Genomic DNA, 18,993 nt, shown 5'->3' on the forward strand with positions numbered 1-18,993 from the left:
TTTTAATAATAAATGCATGAATGGCAGAAATAGGCTAATAGAGAGGGCACTGATGATTAAACTAGTCCATCCATCCATCTTCTATACCGCTTAATCTTTTCAGGGCCACAGGGAAACCTGGAGCCTATCCTAGGGAGCATGGGGCACAAGGCGGGGTACACCCTGGAAAGAGTGCCAATCCATCGCAGGGCACACTCATATACACACTCACACACCCATTCATACACTACGGACACTTTAGACTTTATGCCAGTCAGCCTACCGTGCATGTCTTTGGACTGGGGGAGGAAACCGGAGTACCCGGAGGAAACCCCCGCAGCACGGGGAGAACATGCAAACTCCGCACACACAGGGCCACGGTGGGAATCGAACCCCCGACCCTGGAGGTTAAACTAGTATTTAATACTAATTAGTTAACTATTAATTAACTAATTAATACTAGTCAGTTCATCGCTTTTAGGTGATTCCGATCAATTGGCTCGGCTCAACAATAAGAGCCGACTCTTTAACTAAAAATAACATTATAACATTAACATTAATAAATAACATTACTTTGCATTGTTTTATAAAACTCTATTTCCATAATTGTTAAATCAGCAAGCCACAAATCTGTGCACTGACAGATACGATCAACGTGTGAACTTGGCTTAATGATACATTCACACATACAGTGATTTTATCACTGCAAAGGTACTTTGACATGTACGGCGACAAAATGACCAGAGACCATTCATTTCAATGAGAGCTGACAACTTCCTACGACATGAGAGACAGTCGGACATTTGATTGCTTTATTCAATTTCCGTAGTATTTCTTACTTGAATATTACTGATAGACCTACCTGAGAAAACGTATCATTATCGTGAAATAAGATTGTAGTCATATCGCCCAGCCCTAAACATTAGCATTTGGTAATTCCAGTCTTGAATTTCACATAATATGTGAAATGTACTTATTAATGTTCTAAATATCATAAACTCTGCTGATAGGGATTTTTTTTTTTCATTTTAGGAATTAAAATGAAAAAACCTTCGAAGAACAAAGCTGTGTTCAGAAATGAGTTTGTTGTGATTCATAGACAGATTAAAAGCAGTAATAAAGTATGAAGCTTGTTGTTATGACATGACTAGTTGAGATACTGATGACATGAAATGAAAATATTAAATGGCAGTGGCAAGATGTGTACATGTGTAACTCCTACAAATAAAAAGTTATTGAATTTAAAAAAAAAATTTTTTAGCAAAATTTAAAAAACATTAAAACTGACTTTTTAAACATCTATTTGCTGTAGCTGGTAGCAATAATAGACTGTATCATACTGCATTTGGTTTTACATGTCTAACTCATACAGTCAAAAAGTTATTGAATTTGTATAATTTTTCTTTAAATTTTTTTTTTTTTTTAGCTCAGCAGTTGAAAAAATCAAACCAGCCCGTCTGGCACCAACAATCGTGCCACGGTTAAAGTCACAGCAAGAAAATTTTTCCCCCATTCTGTTTGATGTGAACATTAAATAAACCAAAACATTTAAGCATTTCTCTAAACAGTATTAACCTATAGTCTTTATGGTTATGAATACTTACAGATTCTCAAAGTGCTTTGTGTGGCTGTACCTCCACAAAAAAAGAATCATGTCAAACAACTACATAAAAATATAAATTAAAAAAATACTTAGAACTTTCCCTGGTTTTATTACAATTGCAGTTCAATTCAAATTGAAATGATATTTTTTCTTGGACCCCACTTAAAGGGAACTATGGGTTATGAGGACATCAGATCTAATGAATTAACTCAAGCAGAGATGTGCATATGAAGTATTTTATTAAAATATGTATAAAAACAGGATAAAATATATACGCATACATATTGATCATGATAAATATGCATATGGTGTCTGTATAATTAAACAATAAATGTTTATAGTCATACATTTTCATACATAAAGGGATATATTTTTGCATTAACTGGCAGTGGTGATGTGTACCCTGGTAAGAAGGAGATCCCTCAGTCCACAGCAGGTAACCGAGAGAAAAGTAGCCGTTTCTCTGAAAAGCTTTAACAGCAGCAGCTTTCACCTGAGACTGGATAAGAGAAGAATACCTGGAATATGTAATATGACGGCACGCACATGGAGTGTCGGAAAAGTGTGCAAATGTGAGCGAAGTGTCCATCTTTAAACATCTGATTTCCACAGTTTTCTAGAAGCCTTGATCTGTCCGTGGTTTTGACATGATTAGGACACACTACATGTGTGTGTATATGAATGTGTAATTGTGTGTGTGTGTGCATGATCATGTCTGATGGTAGTGATGATAGTGATGATGATGGTGATGCTCGTGGTGGTGATGATGCTCATGCCGTTGCACCATGGGTACCACGAATCCTGCGGCGTGCGTGTGTTCCCGATCAGGTGACTGTGGTGTGTGTTTACTCTGCGTTCTGGACCTCAGCCTCTTGCTGTGGCTGTGTTGCAGGGGGTGCTGGGAGTGTGTGTGCAGCTGAGGCTGGCTCTGCTGAGGCAGGTGATACACGTCCTGCCCTCCGTGATGCCCATAACACTTGCTGGCCCTCGTTGGGGTGGTCCCACCCCCTTTAGACGCCCCTTTAGGAGGTCTGGTGGGGTGGAGGGCGCGAGAGCCGCAGTGATCGCTGATGAGCTGTGAACGGCGCTGCTGGGAGTGCGAGTCCGGCTCGTGGGAGCGTGAGCGGCTCTGAGAGTGAGAAGGACGGGATATGTTTTCCTGATGCACTGTAGGGGGCACTGTGGCTGAGAAAGAGAGAGAGAAAAAGAGGTATTGGTTTAATGTTAAATTTGTTTAACAATGTTTAAATACTATGAATATAATAATAGTTCTTGGTTTGTAATACAAACTTTTGTTTGGTTTTAATGTACTATAATAACCCTGCTATTAATAATCATGTTGAATATTCAATATTGTTGTAACTACAAGATGGTGCTACAGGTTTGCTATACGGCAGTTTGATATGAACAGGGGAATCAGGGCCATGAAGAAATGTCTTAAATCACTTCAATTTCTTTCAAAAACCGTTGTTTGAGACATAATCTACTCTCGCTCACTTTCGAATCTGGAGGTGTAGTTCTCGATGCCGGCCAGGTCCAAGTAGTGATTCCTCCTCTCTGTGTTCTCATCCACGCAGTAATGATTCCTCTCCAGAGAGTCCCTGAAAAAAAACCCAACTCTTCATTATTGTGTGTGTATGTATATATATATATTTATTTACTTATTTATAGACTCTCTAGGCTCAGGCTTAAGAACCACACAGAATGAACAGAATGAATGCTACACACATTTCACGTACTACGAACAACAGTACAGGTTGACAGTTTAGCTGTCAATCAGGAATGACCCTTCTACAAACAGTCCAGCCTGCATCAGCATCAGGAGCAAAACTGGTAGACATTAAGTGAGATTGCATCCAAACATTTCACTTTCTTAAGTAGACTTTTGTTAATTTCTGAAGAGGCATTAAAAGAAAATGTTTCTCACTTTCAAAGAGATATCGGGCAAAAAATTTGTCCATTTCTGGTAACAAAAAATCCACGAAAACCCTGAATGTTTGCTCACATTTTGATGTTTTTGTATAATTTTTTTGTTCTATATTTATTTATGTTTTGAGGGAGTTGTATGGAAGTGACTAATGTACCTGTTCTCCTCAACCTCTCTCTTTGGTTTTCTTTTTCTCTGGTATTTTGCTTTGGCACTTTATTATGCTTGGCTACATATATATATTCTGTTAGCTACGGCCATCTTGCCAACCGACACACATTAGACCAGATGGTCCGAGTAACTATGGAAATCACACAACTATAGTGTTTAGATCACAGTTATTCTACTAAAACTTGTAATGGTCCAGTCACATAAAATCCATGTCATACAAAGGACCAGATGAGCAACTACCATGACTGTTGATGGCTATAAATAACACCATTTTAAATAGATACACTTGGTTCACTAGCAGTTACCACCTTGTCTGGCACCACATCTGTTTTGAATTGGACACAGGGCGAATAAATGCACTTCTTTGTGGTCGTCTTTAAGCATTCTGTTTTCGTCGGTGACTTTTCCTGAACAAGTCATCTCGTCATTTCAGATCAGAGAGGGTAAATAAAATGAAAAATCTATAAAGTCTGTGACTCTCCCTTTTGTGACCTAATGTTTCTATACCTATAACTAGTACCTGGTCTGACGAGCTGATAAATATTTTACATAAATGCAAGTGAGTGGATAAACCACAATACTGCTTCATTTTTAGAAAACTTGCATCCTTTCTTTTTTTTTTTTTTTAAATATGTTTATCGATGCTGCTGAGATCATTTTCAAGTCAAGGTCCAGTCCAGTGAAAAACTGCTGCCTCTGCATCGTGCCTGCAGTCCACCAGTCCAGATTGCCCAACCCCTACTTTAGATGCTTAAACAGAACCCAGATCTCCAGCGGTGTCTGACCTCATGTGTGTAGAGTGGCGTTTGTCTCCCCCGCGCACCTCTTCCTGCTGCGTGGCGTCCACGCGGCTACAGCTCCAGTCCCTTTCTGAGATGAGAGGAGAAAGAAGTAAACGCTCATTACACTGGCTCTTAAACTCTGCAACACAAAGCCAATGCAAGAAAACATGCGTGTGTTGTATAAACATTGCGACCCAAGTCTAACACTCCTGACTCTGTTGATCAAGCAGTAATACATTTCAGTTCATTTAAAGTTCAATGTCTTTATCTACATGTGTACCTGTCCCGGTGTGTGTGGTGTGTTCTCTCCGCCTGGGGCTGGGCTCAGGCGTAACAGTCAGCTTCACACGCAGCGTTTTGCTCTTACTGTGGCACGACTGGTTTACTGAGGCGTCCACTACGTCGTAGATAGTGTGCATCAGACTCGACATGTCCTGAGGGATTACACACATTAATATTACTGTATTCAAAATTAATAAGGCAAATCATCCTTGAACAGCTCTGTGCTTTGGATACAAAAAAAAAACAGTTATCAAATGAATAAATAAGTAAGGAATAAAATACTTGATGGGTGCTCTTGTAAGAAAATAATCATCTTATCATATTCATCTTATCCTACACCAACATTGCAACATTTACAATCTTTAATTTAATAATGAATGACACATTTATGACTACATTTAGTGTTGTGGAACGTCTGCAGAACAGGTTAGTCCCGGTCACCGTTTACAAAAAATAGCAGCTTATGAGTTCCCTCATCAGCCTCTCTTTTTCCCTCTCTCATGAAGTTAGCAAAAAAAAAAAAACCCACAGTGTTTGTTGTCACGTTACCGAGAAACCGGAATGCGCAAACTCTGTCCTGAAGACTTTCCCGTGGTGGAAAACTTACTGACGTTTACAAAGCGCTGACACTGGAGACTCCGTGCATAAATGTCAAATAACACCTTCTTCTAGAAAAAGCTCCCCATATCAATGATTATACATTGTTCTTTGTTACATAACGGCACGTGTTCTAAATCTATGTTTTATTAATTAGTCTTAAATTATGTGGAGCGTCCACCATACGTGTAAGCCGTGTACTACAGAAACGCCAGTGTATTGAAATGAACATGTTAAAGGAGTCATATCATGATTTTTAAACGTTTTTAAAACGTTGATTATTTAGATTATTGGGTGTAATAAAATAGTTTCACATGCTTTAATGTTCAAAAAATGCATTATTTGTCAAATAATGCACATGATTACAGTGCCTATATTCCCGGGCTGCCTGAAACGAGCCGATTTCTCCAAAAGCCCCATCTTCCGAAAAGCCCAGAGTGCTCTGATTGGCCAGCTGACCCGTTGTGTTGTGATTGGCCGAAAGCCTCACGAGTGTGTCAGAAATGTAACGACCCTTTGGCTAACCCTTTAGCCTCCAAAGCTTCTAAAGCAATTCTAAGCGCCTAAACAAACAGATACGTTACACTCCCAAACAGAAGGAAAATATTAAAAATCATATTATGACCTCTTTAATTATAAACCTGTGATTTGTCTTGCAGCTGGAAATGAAATCAACACCTTCCGGCCAATCAGATTCGAGCATTCAACAGCGCTGTGGTGTAAATGAAAACATATATTTGTCTTCAGAACTGCACGAAAGCTCGTTAAATGTAAAAGAAGATCGGAATCTCACCTCTTTGGTCACTTTGCCGCTGTTGTCAAAGTCATAGAGGGTGAAGACCCACTCCTGCCTGTTATCGTCCTCCACGGACACGTCACACTCCAGCTCCTGTTACACGCGCAAACACAGACGTGCAGGTGACGATGGAATGAGAACCTGTTCTAAATATTGTGACAGATTTTCTCCACCTTGTTTTGGAAATCTTAAAGAGGAACACATTTCTGAAGAGCTCTTAAACTCTGAGTCGCCATTTTATTATACAGGACACGGCATGTAGGAGGAAAGGGGGAAAGGCCAGACAGAGAAAACAGGGTTCGGTATGATTCAAAACAGGACAGTGAAATTATATCTCCTGTCACTGAGCGTATACTTGCTACTTTGATGTAAACCGTAGTATATAATTTATTACTACGCTCCTTTACAATCATGTGCAACTTTCAGCCATTCCGTGTGCGTGCGAGCGTGTGTGAGTGTGTGTGTGTGTGTGTGTTCGTTCTTACATTCAGACTGATGCGTTTCTTTGCTTTATTGCTCTCTCTCTCTCCTTCCTCACCGTTCACAAACTGCACGAAGCTTTCACAGCCCTCCGCCTTCTCAGGAGGCAGGACCACTACACACACACACACACACACACACGCAAACACCACATACCACACTTTTAAACAATTACTAAAATTAGACTGTTATAAATAATTAGATGAAATGAGATGTGAATAAGGTCTGGGCAATAAAACAATATAATATCAATATTATGATCAATGCTGTTATTGGAGTGTACCAAATTAGATTTCAACAATAAATTTGCCTTATTGCCAAAAAAAAAAAAAACACGCTAATATCAAACGTGTTTGATTTCTCGATTATATCACAATGCCTATAATCGACATGGGTGAAAAAATCACGTCTTTACCTCTCTTTTTTTTGCTATATAAAATTTTTCACGTAATAACACTTGGATGGAAACATAACTAGTCTGCGGAGGAATCAAGTGAGTGAAGTGCAGTGTGTATGTGTGTACATACCCTCTAGGGGGCAGTGGTGGTCTCCAAACTGTCCATCCTTAAACTCACTGCTGACTAAGTCCTGAGAGAGAGAGAGAGAGAGAGAGAGAGAGAGAGAGAGAGAGAGAGAGATGTTAGTGATGCAGAGATGATACTACACATCTGTCAGCTTATTGTGTTCTTATTGTGTGTGTGTGTGTTCATATCTCTCCTGTAGGGGTGGACATTATGGCAAAAGATACCATATTACAATTACCTGAACACATTTCTATTTCTAAAATATTATCAGGGCTGTGGGAACACAGATCTCTGGGTGAATTTTATACAAGTAGTCATATCTACATACTCGAAAGCCAAGAATCCGCATTCGATCGATCGGAGCGTCCCTATTGGTTGCACACAAATTGGTTGTTTGATTTACATGTTACATGCTAGCCTCTGTACTGGCTTAGTTGGCAGGTTAGCAAAGAAAGCAAACAGTACTAAAGCTAACTACACTCACCAGAGGCGCCAACAATATCTATAAGTGTTAATCTTTTTATAATTGCTGCGTCTCAATACGCCTACTGTCCTTCCTAATTAATATCTGAGATTTGAATTGGTGTTGAAACGAGTATCCCAAAGGTACCCGGATGGTCTACTATTTCTGGAAGATTTTCGAACTGTGGATCCGTAAACACTTTTTCAGCTAATATTACCCACAACTCCTTGCGTGACAGAGGAGGAGTCGGTGTAACTGCGTAACTAAGCAACATCGTTCTCTTCCATTACATGACGTGTCAGTGTGTCCCAGTACTTGCATACTCTTTTGCTACACACTCAAATGTATGTTCTTTATCTTCACAAAAAGAGTACATACTCTTAGTGCATGGTATAAGTAGGCGTATTGAGACGCAGCAAATGATAAAACTACGATAATAAGTTTTTTCGTTCTCGTGTCAAAGAGTAAATGGGAACTAATTGTAGGTAGGACTTAAAGTTGAGAGTGGGAAACTGAAGAAATCAAAGGATTGGTAAATGAAATCATTCAAGCCATTTGTTTGGATTTGTCACTTTAGTGTGTTATAAACTTGAGAAAATCTGTCAAGTGTAAACGCAGGGTCATGGAGTTTTTCCTCACCGCTGTCTCCACTGGTTCGCTCGAGCATTAGAGATCTACCTGAATTCTGTAAAGTGTTAAAAGTGCTATACTTTATAAAACTTAAGTGAATTAAACCCATGCACCTGTCGCCTGACACAAAAAGACGGATCTGATAGAATGCATGTAATTCAAGTCTTACTTTATATTAAGCATTTACACTCTCCGGCCGCTTTATTAGGAACAGCTGCACATTCATGCAATCAGCCAATCATGTGGCAGCAGTGCGGTGCATGAAATCGTGCAGATACAGGTCAAGGGCTTCAGTTAATGTTCACAGCACACATCAGAACAAGTGACGTGAAAAATGTGACCTCAGTGACTTTGACCATCACATGACTGTTTCTGCTGAATGGTTGCCGGACTGGTTTAACCAGACAGGAAGTTTAGAGTAACAAAAATATATCTACTCTTTACAACCGTAGTGAGCAGAAAAGCGTCTCAGAACATCAGAAAATTTACAACACCTTGTGAAAACCATGCTATGAACTGAAGCTGTTCTTAGAGCAAAATTGTGGAGGGGGGTGGTCCTACCCAGTACATGTATAGTGTTTATAATAAATTGATGGGTGAGAGCAATTTTAATTTGGAGGTTGGTGGGGTTGTGTGGTGGCATGACTCCACCAGTTGTGGTGTACTAATACCACCCAGATGATGTACTAGAACCTTTAAGTAATAAATTGTGCTCTGCTCTATACCTGTGGTATCATTTCCCTTTAATAATAATTTAAAAAATGTTAGAGCTCGATTTGACATATTACTACACTAAACACTAACCACAGGTAAGTACATAGAGTTAGTACGTAATCTGAGACGTAGCCACACACAAGATACTTTCAGTGATCGTTAATGTTTTCGGTCAAAACAATCACAAAGGGCACGATAAGGACATCATTTCCATTGTTAACTTTTATGCTGTGTGTATGTGAGTGTATTGCTGAATGACTGTGTAAATGGCGGTTAAATCAGTGGAAAATTCTTGACTGTGAGATGGAAGCGATTAAAAAAGTTAGGAGCTCCACAGGGAAAGACGGCAGAAACCAGAGAAACGGAGATCGTCTGTCGTGAAGCTCATCAGAAAACCTGCACCACAAAAATGCAAAACCACACACATCGATTCACAAATCCCGACCTGTTCGGCGTTACAAGAAACAAAGCAGACTGCTGTAAATCCAAAGAACACACACACACACACACACACACACACACACACACACACACACACACACACACATCTGAACTCATGTTTACACAGAAATCTTGACTGAATGTGTTTTTGAGAGATCACAGAGTCCGATACTCCGTGCTCTATAAAGCTGAAGATAGAGAAGCTTCACTTCCTTTCTGTGAATCTTTATAAAAGACTGATCAACTTTATGAAGAGTAAAGTGAAATATCGGCCATGTTGATTGGGAAAAAGCGATGCTCGGGCTGATGGAGAGATCGTGAAGAAAGCACGTCTGAGGAACGACTCTACAGGGGAGCTGGCAGAGTTCAGAGATCAAGGGTCACAGGTCATCGGTGGGGTAGTGAGTGAGGAGAACAGGACATTCGGGACTGAGAGGGAGTCAAAGGACCAAATTTAGAGGAGGAAAAATATCACGGCAAAGCAAAAAGACAAGAAAATAGAGACAGAGAAAAAGTGCAAGAGAAAGAAAAGGGAGAACGAAAAGATGGTTTTCTTTAAAAAACACATTTGTAAAAAGTGCAGAATACCAACACTTGAAGGACCACCTAATGCATTTATGATAAACGGTCTGCACTTATATAGCGTTTTTACAAAGCACTTTACACTGTGACTCATTCACACATTGACTCACACACCATGCAAGGCGCTAGCCTGCCTTCGGGAGCAACTCGGGGTTCAGTGTCTTGCCCAAAGACACTTCTGCATGTGGAGTCACGTGGGCCGGGAATCAAACCACCAACCCTACGATTAGTGGACAACCCGCTCTACCTGACTCACAGCCGCCCCATATGTATTCTGTTTGTTTATATATGGATAAGACACTGTCAAGAGTCTCTTCCTGTAAGTAGGTAAGTAGAGCTGTGACGGTGGACATGACAACCGCACCACAGCAGTGGTGGAGTGCCACCTGCAGTAGTGTCGCATCACACGCCACGTTAATGTTTCTGCTTGAGTGGGCACTACGACGAGTACAAATGTTCTGTATACAAGTGTAATAATAATAACAGTTGCCATATTAATTTGTATTTATAGCTTACCATATAGCAGGAGAATTTATGTTAATACACAAAATGACTTAATCATAATCAAATGCCTTATATGGTGCTGTCTGTTAGTTTGACGCGGGTTTGTTTGAGCGTGGCAAAATCCAGTCAGACGAGTTCTGCGTTTTCACTTCAGGTTCTGATGCTGCGATGGATCTTGTTGGGAAACCAAACGTTACCTCGGCGATCTGGGAACATCTTGGATACGTGCTTAATGAGAGAGCTGAAGCAATACATTTGGACGAAGCCGTATGTCGGCTTTGTGGGAAAAAAAGGCATGTCACCCAGCTGTGGTTTTTATATTAGATTTAATATTTCGATTTTTAACATATTATTTAGGTTAGCAGCCTACTGGTATTTCTTTCAAAGGTTTACAGGCTTGTGGCATACTACACTTGTAAAAGAAATAAACTATTCGTCAGAAAACCTTCGACCGTGTTTAACTCCATCTCTTTATTATCCACTAATTCTACTTCTCCCCTTGCGGGTCAATCCCAATACCGTATCCCACAGCGCATACTATGCAACAACATTGCAACAGCACGACACGACGAGGCTGTACGTTTTGTTTTGTTTTTTAAATCCACCACACGAGTCCCTGGTACTATTTGAATGAGTGCATTAATATAAACCTGCACTACTGTCAGAGCGGCTAAAAATGAATCAACACTTTCCAACCAATCAGATCCGAGTATTCAATAGCGCTGTGGTCGAACGTGGTACATCATATAACTGATTCAGGTTGTTCTTTTAACACACACACATCTGAGCAGAAATGTGGCGCTTCGACCAGAAACCCCATCAACAATGTGCTGTCCATATGTTTTATTAAGGGCAGAGAAAAACAAACCCTAATTCCAGTACAGATCTGCAGCTAATAACCATGAAAGCTTCTGGTTTAACTAAACAACAGACCCAGCAACAAAATGAGCAACATTAACAAAACCACACACAACAAACAAACCGACATATGCGACACTGTGTGTTTACGAGAAACGATGGATGTTAGAGAAGCCATCTGGAGTCCAAGCAACAAATTCTTCTTCAGTTTATTATTGAAACGTGACATGAAACGCAATAGTCTTCGTATTTTCTTCTTCTTCTGAGCGATTATTTTACGCTGAGACGAGAGGAATGTTTTCCCCCTACGCACACTCTTTTCTCTTTCCCAGTTAACACATGATGGAGTGTGATGTTTTAAGAAAACCATCAATAATATTTCAGTGTGATGCAGTCTCAAGTGGAGTTACTGTTTCCACCCTGAAGTTGACTTGTTTTCCAATGAAAGCACATCCAGAATTGTTTGAGTTCTATTACATCATAACAATGCTAAAGTTTTTATTATTTATTAAGGAACGTCGTGCCGTTTAAACAACAACAACAAAAAAAAGCTTAGTTATAAATAATGCTGCGAAAACACTTAGATAGCTGTTAGTTATCAGTTATGTTACAGGAACTAGAAATACGAGCTTGTCTGGTACCAAGAAAGACTGTTACAAAGCACTGACACTGGAGACTCCTTCCATAAATGTTAAACAAACATGTCCTTAGAGAAAGTTGCTGTTCAGTTGCTGTGATAGAAAATTAATCAACACCTTTTGTCCAATCAGAATGCAGAATTTAACAATGCTGTAGTATAAGTATGCTTGAATGGCATAATTAATTTCTTCACAGTATATACAGCAGCCTATAGCATGCAACAAAGTGTGTAAAAGAGGAATGATGGGAAAAGCGATATCAGTGATACAAAAACTGTAAGAGATGCATGGGTCTATCTACTGAGGTATTTTCTCTAAAAATACTCAGAAACCAAAGTGAAAAATCCATATTCGTGATCTAAATAGACACCGGTCTTAACCACTGAGCCACCGCTGAAAGATGTACTACACTACAGTACATGACTATAGAACACTATAGTACATAGTCTTTTGCAAAAGATTGAACATGACGAGCTTGGAAAGAGAAAAAAAGAGAGGCTGGTTGAGGGAAACGACTTTATACTGATTATAGCTGCTATAATGTAAAGAATAACAAGAACTAATTTGCTTCATGGACTTTCCACAACATTACACAGATAAATACTACGATGTGTTGTCTTTAATATATTTTTAAAATGTTAAACAAACTGCTGAGGTATAAGAGAGGGCTGGGCAATATATTGATATAATAAGGATTTCGTGATATTGCTGGTATAGAAATGTTGTTTTTTTTAAAAAAAAAAAAGTTTTTTAATAATTACAAATTAAATGGTACTGAATGGACGCTGGGGGGAGGGGGGGGGTTACAGTGGCTTAGCGGTTAGCATGCTTGCCTGTGTAGGATAAGCAGTACGGAAAATGGATGGATGAATGGATGCCATTGATTTCATGTTTTTTTTTTTTTTTACTTAATCTTAATTGTCTTTGTAGGCATTGAAGCAAAGTATCGCAAAAGCACAGTTTCACATTTTTTTTTTGTTTATTTTACTACTGTTTTGCAGATAGTTTGTTAGCTAAATTAAATGTCATGCTACACATCGTGTATCGTAGAAATGTCCTCAAGTATCGCGATATGATATTTTTGTCCTACTATAAGAGGGCTAAAACACTTTGGGACCTGCTGTTATGGTAAATCTTCAGGGTGGTGACAGTAACTCCACTCTGCGCTGGGATCCGTCGCACCACCGCATCACTGATTTGTTTCCTATAACAGCATGCCCTTACATATACGGTACTGTGCAAAAGTCTTAGGCACCCGATTTTTTTTTTTTTTTTAGTAACAACTTTGTTATAGATTTTTACTTTAGGACTTTGACATTATGGAGTCGGTACAAAAACGTTTCGTTTTCCAGCACAAAATTAAACGTTACAGAAAATTTGTTGTACGTCGGTAAAGAAATCATGTACGAGACACTTTTCAGACAAAAAACATAATGAAGGCTGCTGGGTTTTCAGAAGAACTCCAGAAGTCTCCAGAAGAACCGTGGCTGGTGCAGTAAACATACAAGCTAATTTCCTTATAAAACTGCACAAATTGTACCTGAGGTTACTACTACTAATTAATTTTTTAAAGCAAAGGGTCATCACGCCAAATATTGACTTTGTTTCATTTATTACTGCATTATTACTTTATTACTAAGACTTTTGCACAGTACTGTAACGATATTGTGATCTTTTTTTCTTTTCTTTTTTTTTTCCGGGCCATACCACCCACTACTACACTACACTTTCAGACTTAATTCCAGGTTGAGGAATTCTAGCTGGAGTCGACGACTCTAATGGCTCAGCATGCAGCTTCGTGTGGTTGACGTAATTAACAGCACCAATAAAGCACCTCGTATCTCCTAGTAAAAGCATTACAGCACACACACACACACACAAAACATCTTACAGGTATATTCTCCTCGCTCTCCCTTTTATGACTCACTCTAAACATGTTTTTCATATCTACACCTAATGAAATACAGCAGGAAGTTTGCTGATATCCCTGTTATTTTCAACCTGGCTCACATCTCGGATTTTTGCAGGATGAGGAAAATTCACGCACATCCATATGTGAGCGTGTGCACAACCATACTGCTGTTTGAGCAGTTTAATATCAGAGATGAAGTAAGTGTCTTGTAGATTCAGTTCAAATAGAAAGTAATTGAACTATTTCGAAGTTTGCCCAGACCCTCGATGTTGAGCTAGAACCAATAATCGACTATGACGGTAGTTACTTTTCGTTAACTAAACAGAACTGAACAGAACTATAGAATGACTTGGTGAAGAAAGGAAGTCAAAGCTCTTGCTGGACGCCGAAGGGAGCCCAGAATGATGAAAAGAAAACACAAAGAAATCCCGTGATCCAGTGACCTGTAACAGGAGACGCGGTGAAGGAAACTCGGTCCTGACTCAAAACCAGATGTGTCTGAGCTGAAGACAAGAAGAAGGGTGTGGTTTTAGAGACTGAGGGGGGAAAAAGCTAGAACATGAAAAAAAAAAAAAAAAAAAACAATCACGGTCACACAATTACACCAAATTAAAGTAACCACTGCCTCTGAATCTATTATTAACCTTCAGACGTTCACCATTTATCACATTTAAATGAATTGGTCCAAAAAATAAGCAGCAGGATACTTCGAAAAACTGTTATGTTAGCATTCTGAAGGATAATATACGCTTGACATTCATACACAGTATATCGATATAAATTACAGCACCAGACTGTTATACTGGTTGATTAATTATGAGTGTTTCATTGAATTATTGACAGGACTGGGCGATATGACGAAATTTTCACATCATGATTCTGAAAGAGATTTCTACATGACATCATGGTGAACAAATTGGCAGCAATACCGTAGTGTTGCAATTTAATAAAAAAAAAAAGTTTGACAGTTTTAAAGATTAGGAAAATTAATTAACATCGCATCAGCAGCTTCCAGGCAGTTTAAAATACATTTTTTCATTTCAAAATATCTCAGAAAAGCGTAATTATTAATCACAATATCTATATAATACACGGGTGGCATGCTGTTGTAGGAAAATAACCAACGCTGAGGTGGAACGCTGGTTATTCCTCTTATACCACAGCAATTTATTAACAATTAGCATCTTTTTATTTATTAAAGAACACCCCTGTCCCATGGCAGATCTTTTTTTGACTATATAAGAATTTGCTACTACATGTATTTGGTCTCCTTTAGATCGATATTAATATCAGTGTTTATACTTCTTCACGCCCTATTCTAAATTAAGTCAGTCTAATAGCGATAAATAAAAGACGACAGTGCTGTTTGCACACACAGCGTTGATTTTTCACCCTGAGGTCAAAAGTAAGGCAGAACTTTGTCTTGGCAGCACATGAAGCACTCAGGAAGCTCTTTGGTCACACTGAAACAACAGCTGCGCAGAGAGCGGGGGTCGCAGAGGAGACGGAGACTCGGTCCTGCCTTTTGAAGTTAAGCTAAGCCCTAAATCAGGGCGTCATCTGTTCACGGCTGGACACACACACACACACACACACACACACACACACACACACACACACACACACACACACGTCATTGTCAGCTTTGTTCATATATCAAATTGCCGCAGCGTACTCGCTTGTGTCTTAACCTGAGTGCTTGTGTAATAATCCGGTGAGAAGGAGACGAGGCAAGCCGAGAGCTTTGTGTTTTCTGCATTTGGGCCGTAGTTCCTGTCTGCATCATATTGAGAGCGACTGAGTGCAGCTCCAACTTCTGCCTGAATGAAAATCTCTCCCAGATGTTAGGGGCCCCTTTACAGAGCCCTTTAGCCCCTTTTCCTTACACACTCCAAAAATAAATGTACCATACTGTTCTCTGAAGCATGAGCAACTCTGCAAACCATTTTAAAGGACCACCTTTAAACATGAGTGCTGAAGAACTCAAAAACTCCTCATGCAGGGCATTTAAACACACATCAGCTCACGACCACTGACTTTTAGTTGTTAGGTTTGTATCAAATCTGAAACTTATTCCAAAGTGCAGTTTTCAGGGGTTGATTCAGAAACGTGTAGTTTTCAGGTGTCGTCTCAAAAGTGTAGTTTTCAGGGGTTGATTCAGAAACGTGTAGTTTTCAGGTGTCGTCTCAGAAAAGTGTAGTTTTCAGGTGTCATTTCAGAAAAGTGTCGTTTTCAGTAGTTGATTCAGAAACGTGTAGTTTTCAGGTGTTGATTCAGAAAAGTGTAGTTTTCTGGGATTGATTCAGAAACATGTAGTTTTCAGGTGTCATTTCAGAAACATGTAGTTTTCATGTACCAGTTCAGAAAAGTGTAGTTTTCAGATGCCGTCTCAGAAACGTTTAGTTTTCAGGTGTCGTCTCAGAAAAGTGTAGCTTTCAGGGGTTGATTCAGAAAAGTGTAGTTTTCATGTGTCATTTCAGAAAAGTGTCGTTTTCAGGTGTCATTTCAGAAAAGTGTCGTTTTCAGGTGTCATTTCAGAAAAGTGTCGTTTTCAGGGGTTGATTCAGAAACGTGTAGTTTTCATGGGTTGATTCAGAAAAGTGTAGCTTTCAGGGGTTGATTCAGAAAAGTGTAGTGTTCAGGTGTCATTTCAGAAACGTGTAGTTTTCTGGGGTTGTTTCCCAAAAGTGTCGTTTTCAGGGGTTGATTCAAAAAAGTGTAGTTTTCAGGTGTCCTTTCTGAAAAGCTTACTTTCCACGTCCTTTCTCAAAAGTGTAGCTTCCAGCTGTAGCAAAAGTCATAAATGCTATGGCTAAACTGCAGATGGCAATCCTGATGTAGCTCTTTCTATTGTACTTTTCATACAATAGATCATAATAAGCTTTGCGTGTACATTTTTTCTCCGTTATCCTTTACAGTTCTTGCACTTTATTTATAAAAAGGTTTCAATTCTAAACCATAATGGTTACCAATCTCTCAGAACACAAATCAAATTTTCCAAACATGTCTATTCCAACTCGCTCAAAGCCAAAACGCTGGAGATTTTGTATCATTACAAACAATAGAAGTGTATACAGCATGCAGAGCTTTGAAAAGTGTGTTTATGTCTCAGAGCTCTGTGTGTTTATCAGAGGCGGGCAACCCGTCTACGATACCTTTTACTCAGTGGAGTGACTGTATGATGTTCATGGAAATAGCATGGCATTATATTGCTTACATTTCTCATTGTGATTATGATATACTTTACAGTATATTAAAACAAAATGGCAAACCTGTGATGCTAAACACAAGACCTCTAGTACTGCTGATGAATGATGTAGCTAACTTTATACTTTTTTTTTAATGCCACAAATCACAAATCTGCTGCCACTTCTCATAAGCCTGCAGTGAATTATGGGTAATAGATTGATTGTACTCAAAAGGTATGGTTCATGTCAAATATTACTTTTGTTTGAGGCTCATGTTTTGGGTCTAGTGGTTGAATACAAGAGGTTAGGAGGAGTCACCCTTGTTACATTACAACCTACCTATACAGGTCATAACAGTGAGGTCTTTTAGACACCGAGAACAGAACACTTAGCTATGAAAAAAAGTCTTGCAAGAAATTATACGACTTTCTATTGCTGGTGCCATGTTGGTACAAAGGGTACTGTTGCCGCCTCACAGCTCCAGAGTTCCTGGTTTGATCCTGGGCTCTGTGCTCACTGTGTCCATGTGGTTTTCCTCTGGGTTCTTCAGTATCCTCCCTCATCTCCAAAACATGTTATTAGAGTAACTGGCTACTCTAAATTACCCATGGGTGTGAAGGTGTGTGTGCAGTGCCCTGTCATGGACTGGCGTCCCATTCAGGGTGTATTCCTGCCTCATACACAGTGATCTGCTAATAGGCTCCAGGTTCACCGTGACCCTGACCAGAATAAAGTGCTTACTAAAGGTGAAAGAATTAACGAAGAAAGAACTTTGTAGTGCTTTTAAAGCTGACTAGCATTGTAGTAAGAACGCTAAATAGGAGTTCCAGCATTTGTCATTTGGAGTGGCACTGCTTATATTTCAGTATGGAACTGGTTCAGGGAATTACAGAAAAGTATTGTGAAATTTCAGCTGATGTTGAGTGAACCCGTCATGTAATAATGTGGGATTTTCCTAACATTTAGGATTTTTCTAGGGTTGAACATTAAGAACATATTTTCTAATCTAAAGTCAAATCATCTCTATCAGTACGTTTACATGGGCAACTGTAATCCAATATTAACCCGATTAAGACGATACTCTGATTAAGAAACTACCACGTAAACAGCAATATTTTATTACCTTGATCCGGCTAAACTGATACTTGAAGTAAACACGTATCGAATTAAGACGTGTGGAGTATTCCTGTTTTAGTCGCATTATCGACGTGTATTACAGACATGTACACACCTTAATCACACTATTAACGTCGTGTGGGAGTTTTCACCGCATTTTGCAACAGGACACGTACACACGTGGCAGTGCTCAACCGTTTATTGCAAACAAGAGAGCACGGCTGCATCTGAAACCGCGTACTTACCTACTATATAATTGGTGAAATACACGTATAAAGTAGGTGAAATAAATGTATCTCAGCTATTATAGGGTAGGTAAGTATGGGGTTTGGGACGCAGCCCACGGCTTCAAGCAGTCGTCTATTAGCACGTACAGCATGACAAATAATTAACTGCACTTGAAGCTTTTGTAAGATTAAAAATGAAACGCACAAAACTGTATACAGTCCCATAACGAAGACCAACTATATGTTAATATATTAAATTCTGGAGGGAACGTCGGACGGTGTGGCGTGGGGACGTAATGACGTGTGCCGTTAATCCATCTACGTTCTATAACATGTAAAAACGGGACCATGAAAGGAATCTTCTAAAAGCAACTCATGTAAACACCTTAATCAGAATAAGCTCAATAATTAGATTACTGCTGTCCATGTACACGTAGTCTGTGTGTCTATGCATAGCACAGAAATCATTATAGCCATCAATCACTTGGACTACGAGATACATCACACCTCTTGACCTCGACGGTTCCAGTTCAGGTAGCATTTCGGTGTTGAGTTTCAAACTCCTTAACTTTCTCTCTC

General features: G+C 39.3%; 1 protein-coding gene across 2 annotated transcripts in view; it reads right to left on the minus strand.

Annotated features, from left to right (window-relative positions):
• Positions 1–1,804: 1,804 nt before the first annotated feature.
• nkd2b (NKD inhibitor of WNT signaling pathway 2b) overlaps positions 1,805–18,993 on the minus strand; it is a 34,163-nt gene continuing 16,974 nt past the window's right edge. The window contains exons 4-10 of one of the 2 annotated variants that reach the window (XM_053674918.1): positions 7,145–7,205; positions 6,623–6,732; positions 6,135–6,230; positions 4,743–4,896; positions 4,466–4,550; positions 3,080–3,183; positions 1,805–2,761 (exon numbers count right to left, since the gene is read on the minus strand). In XM_053674918.1, coding sequence (XP_053530893.1) covers positions 2,292–2,761; positions 3,080–3,183; positions 4,466–4,550; positions 4,743–4,896; positions 6,135–6,230; positions 6,623–6,732; positions 7,145–7,205 — 1,080 coding nt within the window. In that variant the 3' untranslated portion in view covers positions 1,805–2,291. Of the gene's footprint in view, positions 2,768–3,079; positions 3,184–4,465; positions 4,551–4,742; positions 4,897–6,134; positions 6,231–6,622; positions 6,733–7,144; positions 7,206–18,993 lie in introns of both variants that reach the window. The other variant, XM_017453762.3, reaches the window with a different exon arrangement.

This window comes from Ictalurus punctatus, chromosome 23 (assembly GCF_001660625.3).
Source record: "Ictalurus punctatus breed USDA103 chromosome 23, Coco_2.0, whole genome shotgun sequence".
Taxonomy (NCBI): domain Eukaryota; kingdom Metazoa; phylum Chordata; class Actinopteri; order Siluriformes; family Ictaluridae; genus Ictalurus; species Ictalurus punctatus.